The 9,919-nt window shown below is 33.7% G+C and overlaps 1 protein-coding gene across 3 annotated transcripts in view; it reads right to left on the bottom strand.

The window, feature by feature from the left end:
• Nucleotides 1-331: 331 nt before the first annotated feature.
• Nucleotides 332-9,919, bottom strand: part of LOC110656085 (protease Do-like 7) — a 47,503-nt gene continuing 37,915 nt past the window's right edge. Inside the window, exons 12-24 of one of the 3 annotated variants that reach the window (XM_058153317.1) lie at nt 8,044-8,124; nt 7,865-7,914; nt 6,659-6,824; nt 5,837-6,349; nt 5,509-5,691; nt 5,332-5,437; nt 4,140-4,307; nt 3,978-4,063; nt 3,687-3,902; nt 2,568-2,783; nt 2,258-2,415; nt 1,551-1,662; nt 332-740 (exon numbers count right to left, since the gene is read on the bottom strand). In XM_058153317.1, coding sequence (XP_058009300.1) covers nt 576-740; nt 1,551-1,662; nt 2,258-2,415; nt 2,568-2,783; nt 3,687-3,902; nt 3,978-4,063; nt 4,140-4,307; nt 5,332-5,437; nt 5,509-5,691; nt 5,837-6,349; nt 6,659-6,824; nt 7,865-7,914; nt 8,044-8,124 — 2,220 coding nt within the window. In that variant the 3' untranslated portion in view covers nt 332-575. Of the gene's footprint in view, nt 741-1,550; nt 1,663-2,257; nt 2,416-2,567; nt 2,784-3,686; nt 4,064-4,139; nt 4,308-5,331; nt 5,438-5,508; nt 5,692-5,836; nt 6,350-6,658; nt 6,825-7,864; nt 7,915-8,043; nt 8,125-9,919 lie in introns of all 3 variants that reach the window. The other 2 variants (XM_058153316.1, XR_009151312.1) reach the window with 2 other exon arrangements.

The raw sequence follows: 9,919 nt of genomic DNA, 5'->3' as shown, positions 1-9,919 counted from the left end.
AATATTTTCTATTTTTATAGAAAAATATTTTTTTATATTTATATTTTATTTATACAGTCTTAGCAATTTTTTTTAATTAACCCCAAACAAATAAAATTAAGAAGATATCTTTATTTTTTTTTCTTTTAAATTATTATTAATAAATTATTATTTTTTGTTTGTGCAAATAAATAAATAAATTTTTGATAGTCAATAGATAATAGATAAAAATAAAAATAAAAATTCAAGGGTTCATATATATCTTTTTCACAAACACTTAATATAGATGTTTTGAATTATAATGTCTCAGTAGATGATAAATTTTTGATAGTCAATAGACAATAGATAAAAATAAAAATAAAAATTCAAGGGCTCATATATATCTTTTTCACAAACACTTAATATAGATGTTTTGAATTATAATGTCTCAGTAGATGATAATGTTTTGGGCAATAACCTGTTACAATAGCCAAATGGGTGCTTGCCGTTTCTTTTCAAGGTTCAAATTGGACAATCTTCTATTTCTTTACGCAACATATAGAGTTGTTTCCAAGGAAAATTTACACATTATAAAATCAAGCACACTCCGCTACCCGCTACTGCAGTGCCTTGATCATCTTTCTACGCCAAATTGCAGTGTCTGGGTCAAATCTCAATTCCCATGTAGGCCAGTAGTGCAAGTCTTGCTTCAATGTTAGCACTTGTGGCTTTCCATTCAACTTAATCGTTCTTATGCGAACAAATTCCTCGCTGCCTAATTCCTGATAAATACAGAGCGGTGCATATAACAATAGCTAATTAGCACCTAAATGCATGCAAGATATACCGAAAGCATGGGAGATTATTAAGTAATCAAAAGAAAATCACAGTTTATTATCATCATTCTTTTTTAGATAATGCCAACACAAGTTTGCAAAAGAAAAAAAATATAAAAAGGAAAAACACAATTATTTATTGTCATTTTTGTCTTTCAATCATTATTATATAATGTTTCATCCATTTAATATCTGTTTATGAATTCAACCAGGCAAAAGTATACATCTGATTAATTTAAAAGATCAAATCAAGCGCTCTTCATTTCAAATGATTGCAATTTTGATCCTCCTATTTGTAATCTGGAATTTTATTAGAATTTAATTTTCTTTTTAGTTAATTTTTATGTTTAGAATTAAAAAATTAAATTCCTTTAAATTTTTAAAAATTCATCTTAAAAGAAATAAAAATCAAGTCGAGAATTCAATTAAATTCTTTTCTTGCAAATGATTTATTCCAAATAAAGCCGATATGTTTTGATTCTTTTATTCATCTCTTTCTCATTTCTTACTCCCTTTAAATATCTCTTGTTCTTCATCTTTATCAAATTAATGCAACCTATCAAGCTGCATTCCAGACATAAAGAGAAATACAAAGTAGCTGCCAAAATAAAATATCCAAAATCACAAAGCAAAGAAAAAAGAAAGAAACATTGAATTTCCAAGAATGCAGCGAGTTAATAAGCCCATATAAGTACACACACATGGAGATTTGCAAAGATAGAAATAACTAAGCTTCGCAATATGAAAAATTATTACCTTTGTCAGGCTAAAAAAAGCATCCAAATCAGGAGTTGGTTTTCCATTGACTTCAACTATCCAACAAAGAGCACATAAACCATATCTATCTGCAGGACTCCCCCGATACCACCTAATAAAATTGATGAACTGTGAAAAGTTTATTCAATAAAGAAAGCATTATCGCATGATTGATCACCATTTGAGACAGTGCAGCAGCTAGAAATCATTTTCAGTAATGAGTCAATTCATATGTAAGAATCTTTTTGTAATTGATTATTATAATAAGATTAATATTTTTCAGTCACCATAGAAACTCGTACCAAATTAATGAACTATGATTTATGAATAAGAAAACAGTAAAATCTGAAAGACGCCTGGAGAATGTTGATATGTAGTAAATGACCTTCCCCTGACATGGAAGGGTCTGGAATGTATCACCTAGGATTTGCATGGGCTGAATGGCCATTCATCCAGCACAACCCACTCTATATCAACCATGTTTAACCAGCTTCAAAAACTTAACACAAATTAACTTGTCTGCTCAGCTACAAAGAGTTTGTCAACCTTTAGGTCCATGTTAACGAGAACGCATGTAAACCTATTTTGTAAAATTGTGTATTCAGGCCTAATAAATATGTTCATAGCAGAGCAAAACTACCATGACACTAGTTGTTATCTCAAAATCAATAGCCTGGAAATTTTGTGATGAAAACCCAGATTCTTACTTTGCAACATACACACCATGGCCTTCTTCAGGAAGAAAACCAAGAGCACGCACTGCTGGATGAGGATATTGCAAAATACATCCACACCAATTTATCATTCGTGCTGTGCCATTCCCATCTCTAATATCTGTTCCTACAAGAAGATCAACTTCACATCCCTAACAAACCATTGCAGATCAGAGAGTCAAATTAATTTACTCATTAACAACATATCAGAAAGCATATACCATATCAAACTACATTTTCCAATATACCAAAAATGTAACATCGAGTTAAAAAGATTGTGCATATCCATTTAGTGTTTGCTTACCTGTCGAAAAATGGTCAAGCTGAGTTTCCCATCATTGTCACCATGCTTCTCTAATGCCTTGCAAGCATTTTCTATGTCCTGGAAACAAGTAACTGGCTCCTTATTGACTGCCAGCACCATGTCACCTTGTTTTAATAGGTTCTCAGCCTTAGATCCAGCCAAACAACCTTTAACACGTAAAACTTGTCGCTTTATTGGATCCTTCCGGACAAGAGCCTGCAGCAAATAACAACCAATAGTATCAGTAACTATAATGATGATGTGGATATTCCCTATAATAGTTTTATGCCAGCCTTGCTCTAAATGTTTGGGAAATGAAAGTGATGGACCATTCTCAGCCTAGAGGACATAGGCTGTTTTGTGAAGGGTTTTGATTGTCTTAAATTCTTCTATTCTTTTACCCATGTTCTTTCACCCAAACCATTGACAAGTTAAGATTGCCAGTCCCATATTTGCATGGTAATATTACATTCATAAGTAGATTTAGTGTACTTTGGAAGGGACCTGTTATCTGGACAAATGAAAAAGGTCACAAACAACCAATTCCCACCCATGGGATTGAGCATTAAGACCAGCTGCCTAGCATTACAATGCTGAAATTTGAAAAATAGCCCAACCAGTACACATCACATGTTGGGTTATGCTTGCATCCCAGAATCCCACAAGACCTCCCACTGCTCTGAATTTATGTGAACATATCACTCTTAAATAGTAGATTATATGAGGAGTGATTTTGAGTGCTTCAAATTCTACTGAGGCAACAGGAATCATAGATAGTTGAATGTGAATATTTGATGAGTTAGAAAAACTCAAAAACAAGAAAATGCAACATTTTCCATGTCATATCACATATACATTGGACATTACCCAATTTATAGTGCTACAGTCATGTACATCTGGAACTCAATGCTTTAGAAGCCCAACAAAAACAGATTGTTATTAAACTAATTTATCCTCAAATAAAATAATATTTATTTTCAAGCATGAGAAACAAAAATGACTGGCATAAATTTCTTTGTACATGTGAAAGAAGACCCAACGTTATGAAGAGGATGCATTCACACCACACTGGCAAAAAGAAAAGAAACATAAATATTGTAAAAGAAAAATGAAGCGTACTTGGATCCAATCATCATTCAAACCAAAACTCCGAGCCTTTGAAAGCAATCTAGGGATAAGTTCAACCTCTAAAATCCTAACAAGTGGCATTGGCCTTTTGACACCATTTATGAGAAGAGATGGTCCGTCTCCACCAGATATGATCTTTTCAAGTACTTGGCTGACCATATGGATTGGAATACCTTTAACAAATTGAGGACTGCCACCAGATTTTGGCTGCAAATGAAGGTTTAAGTAGTTGCATAATACCATAACAAAGAAAACTAGGAGAACAAAACAAACAGTGAGAACCTTAGTTGAACTTGAAAAGCTTGCCCATATAGCTTGAACCTTTCCATGCTCATTACCTAGAACTCCCGTAAATGCATTGCCAAAATCTGGAATATAGCATAATATTAGACAATCATGTATATAAACCAACATAGCTTAGGCAATTGAGATCTACTCCCTTACCAGAATCAAGCTCAATCACTTCCATATTTGTTGCTCTATAACATGGAGGATCACCTGAGCTAACATGTAATGAAAGACAAGGGTTTGTCACAGTTGACTTCCTAGAGACTGCTTTTAGACTTCTTAGCCCCACAAGATATACTGTATCTCCACGACATAGTTCAGGCTCTGCTCAAAAAGGAAAACTAGAATTCTTAATTACAAACAAATTGGATATAGCAAACCAATCAGTTTGGTGAGAGCAAAACTATTAAGAGGAAAAAAAAATTAAAACCACACGGGCACACAACCAAACAGCTAAGGCTGCAAATGACTGAAGCTATGAAGCAAGCTTCAGAAGATAATGGCTCAAAATTGAATTCTTGGGCCGTACCTGTACTTTATAACCTCACCAGCCAGCTCAATTATTTGTTTAATATATTAGTTAAGATGGTTACATGGTAGTGGTCAATTTTAGGGATGATGAATCTGTTTTTCTTGAAGATCATCTGTAAGAAAGTGAAACTCCAAGAATTCCACAATGGACAAAGACAACAAACAAGGGAGCTTCTCCCTCCATAAAAGTCAAGCGTACTCACGGCACCTCACCAAATCATTTTCCTTAATATTTGAAAAATAGACCAAGTGAGTAGCGACTGCATTAATGTCAGGAACACCTTATTGGAAAAGATAAAGGTAGTGTTACTTTGCCTTGCCTCCACATCAACACACAATTACCACAGTTAAAAATGCAGGCCCATTTCCTTGTTGGCTGGTTGATTTCCAAAGCTTTGATTTAGGGTAGTCATAGAATAGCAATTATACAAATTATAAGGTATTGGTCTGGTTAAAACTGAACCAGCCTGATATTGAAAACTCAAATGAGTCAATCTTGAGCTTGACCCCGACTAATGAGCTTAGTGATCTATACTCGAGCTAAATTCTTTAAACTTGGGATGAACTTAACTTTATTTTGAACAAACTAGGCTCTAATAACTAGAAGTACAACTCTACTGAGCTAATCTAAGCTCTAATCCTCCTCAATCACACCACAGCTGAGAAAAGAAGTAAAGAACATGCTACTGCCAAAAATAATTGATTAAATAATAGCCCCTCAATAATCAAAGCCTCCATGTTGTACTCTTCATATAATATTTCTTATAAAAAAATAATAATAAAACCAGAGACCAGATACATAAAGTCAAAAACCTACTCGGAAGGAGTTCAGCTGCACGGACCATTGAAGCACCTACAGCTCCCAAAGCTGAGGGGTTATATGCTACAAGAGCATAATTGTAAACAGGATGAAGAAAAACCACCTGTCATGAAATAGGCAGTAATTTAAGTAGCATAAAATGGTTTCCAATGTTCCTATTTGTCAAAAATTTACCTCCCCTGGAACTTCAATAGGATACGCAGCAAAGGATAGCATCACATCTGATGCAGATATTGCAACCGTGTTCTTGTCAACTGCAACCAATCCCATTCCTTGAGAATGGTGTACAATGACACCAGTTCCGAAAAAATGTTGTGAATGGACACCATCAAGCAAACATGATGGAGGCACATTAACCTGCAGACAGAAAAACCATGTTTTACATTATGTCAGATTTAATAAGAACCAACACAGATTTTCAAAATAACAAATTATAAATGGATACTGTGAGAATATAGTTCTGAAGGCAATTAACAAAAGCTAAAAAATCTTTGCATATTACCTCAAGCATTACAAGAGCAGGCTCTATCATACATTCTGGAAATAAACCATTAGTTGCAGCTTTTGTTGTGTATTCATGGAGGCTTGAATTTGCACTTTCCATGATCATTGGATCCTCCAGCTTAATTTCTCCACTTTCATGTGAGGAACTGTCGGCCACACCATTTCCTCTTCTAGACAAATCACCTAGTACTTGTGTATTTATGGGAACATCATATTCATCTGTCGAATAAACTTCCTTAGTAGCTTGATCATAATTGGCTTCCATGCTAGCAATACTGTTACTTAACTCCAAGTCATTAACTTGAGGCGTGTTTTCCACAACAGTATATTCACTGCTTAATGCAGATGTCTCTTCTTTCAAACCTTGTCCAAGATCACCAACACAAGATGCGAGCAGCAGGGACTCAAGTGGAATAGCAGGCCTTGCTATCCATAAACCAGAACTATCATCGCGAGTGTATATCTTTGGAATATCATACCATTCATGGCGGTCTATTGTGACCAGGACAGACTGCAGTAATCACATAAGTAAAAGAATAAATAAATAAATATATAAAAGGAGAGAAGGAATCACTTATCTCCTGAACTATATCAATTAGCACAGAGGGTTCTACACATGCACACATATATGTGGAACAGACCAACTTAGATTATCATCTTTAGAAAGTCCCATCTCCTCTTTTGGACCAGCCAATTTATACTACAAGGTCAAGGAACAATATGAAGATATGACATCTTAAACCTTATACAGCATAAAGCACCAGAATGTGTGCTACAAAAATATATCCTCCAGGAGACATGTTATAGAACTATTGTATACCTTCGTTCGATGACGGTCCCTGTAGTATATATACTCTAATGGCACTCGAGCGCCCCTTGACAACTTAGAAAAAACTGAGATTAGTTCTTCAAGTTGTGATATCTCTACATCAGCAAACTTCGTAATGATGGCATGTCGAGGAACTCCTGCTTTAAATAGCATATATCTGCAATAGGTTGATGATAACATTTACTACAAGGTCTAGACTGGTCTTACAAACCTCAGTAGCCCATGCAAATCTAGTTACTATTCCATTGTTACGGCAAGATAAGCCTATATACCTCATCTAAGTCTCTCTTTTATTTTTTTTTCCTTCCTCTGTCTGTTCAAATTATTTGGATGCCTGTTTCTTGTACTGCTTTCCCTTTTAATTATAAATAGACACAAAACTACTGTTAAAAGATGCCTAAGGGGTATCAGTGTCACCCATGTATGCTAGAAATGCACACTTCAAATATTTTTGCTGACAACTTTTACAAAAGTAAAAAAACGCAGCTAAATGATCCTTTCCAAAAAATTATGAGTGTAACCATTTTTCTCCAATTCAATGAATATTTTGAAAGCTCACAAATTCATATTTTTCCATTTTATTCACAAAAAGCCAAAGGGATTGCTTCCTAGATATCCATCAAATAATTTAGATTGTCTCTAAGTAGTGTGATTAAATCGTAGAAGTCCAAAAAATAGGCAAGCATACTAATGAACACAGAATTTCTTCATGTTTGACTCAGTCACATGAGCACTGTTTTCTCTTTTTTTTTTTTTTAAAAAAGGATTAAACACTGTTTTCACCATGTGAAAAATTACTTGTGTAATAGCAAAAGAATCAAGCCAAATCATCAGCATTGTTTTTCAATCGAAAACTTCATTCCCAAACTACAGTAAAACAAAAAGAATTATTGACATATCTTCTTTAAAAAGGTATACGTTGATAATTCTTCTAGTAACAGAAAGCTTGTTATAGTTTGAAAATTTTGACAGCCAAAAACTTCAAGTCCATAGATTTTCTCTTTTTGAACAGTTTCAAGATATCATGAATCCTCCGTACATAATCGATTCTCTCTATATATCATAAAGCTTAAAAGGTTTTGAACATAGATTATAACTTTGAGCCAGTCATAATATCTGTAGGCAATAAATGTAGGATATGATATGGTACATAAAAAATATTAAATAAAATCAAAATGTTAAATGATCTGAACTGACCCAGGGTCTGAAATATATACAAGACCACAATGGAAGCGGAAGTTTCTAGCCTGTTTAGACAAAAGTCACACTTGTTAAGATGCTCAAAATGATACTAAAATAAAAATTAAAAAAAAAGGCAATACTTTACTTGCTTTCGTGAGGAATGCTATTTGAAATTTAAAACAAAATTTACCCACCTGTTGATAAGACAAAGGATGTATCACTGCTCCACCTACTTCTAAGAAGTGGTTAGGAGTAATTGAGTGTAAATCTTGAACCTGAAAGAAATATATAAGATTTTGCATATATTGAACATAAGGCAATATTAAGAAATCAAAGTGCTTCTTGGGAAAGAATATTGTTTAAGTAGCTACGGTTAGAATTGAACCTAGGAAGTAAGATATTGATATGGGATACAGACCCAAACATGATATAATGTCAAAATCCAAAAGATTAGCATATGGCTATGGTTACGATATGACAATAATTTAAAGGATTTTTATATAAATATCAACATTAATAATATTGCTCATAAGTAGATCTATGGAATGACAAAATTAAAATAGTTGAGAGAGAGAGAGAGAGAGAGAGAGAGAGAGAGTCTTCTCTAAAATTATTTCCATTTCTTTAAATGTATAAGTTGGTTAGATTTCTTGTTCTTCATTAGGTATGAAAACATTTTAGTAAATATGATTTGCATACACTAAAAAAAATTAGAGTATGCGCAAGACATTACAATATATAATTTAAAAAAAAAATAAATGTTTTGAGAAATATCCAGAGTGCGTTCGTCGACTGTTTATGTTGAATATGATACCAACACTATAATATAGCATCCATGCATTACATGAACAAATGTCCCAATATATTTCACTAGATTCATATTAGGAACCTAGGATTTATAAATATAGGCAAGGGCAAACTCTCATTCTCATTTTAAAGCTCAATCTTGCCACAAATAAAAGGGAAAGAAAACCTAACAACAACGAAATGAAAAGGGAAAAACAAAATGCACAATTATTTATTTTTGAGGTGTTTTTCCATTCTGTCATCAGTAATTAAATCCAACACAAAGTGTACCATGCAATTCTATCAATTAAAATCCAATTCATACAGTAGAAAATAATTACATGACATTCACCAACACTCACTTCTATATGTCATCTCTATAGACCTTAAACAAGCACAAAAGAACTTATTTCATTAGTTCTTAATTTCTTGTCAACAATAAGTGTCGCAAAGGTTTTGCGGTCGCCGAACGATTCTCATTGAAACGGAAAAAGTGAAGAGTCGCCACTTTAATGTTAAGGGAAATTAAAAAAAAATCATTTTGTAAAATTTATGAAGACCACTTCTAAAACAGAGATTCTAGGTTCAGGGTCTGTGTATGGGTACGGAAGGTGTTAGGCACCCACCTCGTCCCTTAATAAGGGCAAGCAGATTTAACGATGTGCTCTTTATAATTTAAAATTGATAATTTTGAGGTTAGAATTGTTATGTTAGTCCCTGTCATTGATAGAAGGACATTTAATGTTTCACTATTTTGGGTCACCCCAAGAACTCGAGTAAGTGGGATGACCTTGAAGTGAATTGATATCTTGTTTATTTTATTTGTTATGTATTCATTAAGTTCCTCCTCCTTCGAATTAGGACTCTAATTCAGAAGGAGCGTTACTTGGTCCCTAAAGATACATAACGAGTGAGGACTCTCGGCTTACCCATTATGTACCTTATCATTGGCATTCAAATAACCGAGGGGGTGGTGTGTGTGATGGATATACCAAAACCGATTTGAGTATAAATTTTCATCCCTCTTAATTATAACTCTAATTTAAAAGGGATGCGTTAATTGGAATCTTAAGAGTTCCCTTCCTTAATGAGGATTCTCAGTTAACGAAGGGAAATCTCATCACCTGCAATAATTATCCATAAAATCTTTACTTAGATCGCTTCCTATTAAATTGTTTAAAATTTTATTAATGATATTTTTATTTAACTCAGACAAACTGAAGGGAGGACTGCCCTTTTATAATATGATCTCGAGAAGGACTGTCCATTAAGTCACGGTATAAA

Source organism: Hevea brasiliensis, chromosome 9, assembly GCF_030052815.1.
Source record: "Hevea brasiliensis isolate MT/VB/25A 57/8 chromosome 9, ASM3005281v1, whole genome shotgun sequence".
Taxonomy (NCBI): Eukaryota; Viridiplantae; Streptophyta; class Magnoliopsida; order Malpighiales; family Euphorbiaceae; genus Hevea; species Hevea brasiliensis.
The sequence above is the reverse complement of the archived record's forward strand: the minus strand, read 5'-3'. Positions and strand labels throughout refer to the sequence as shown.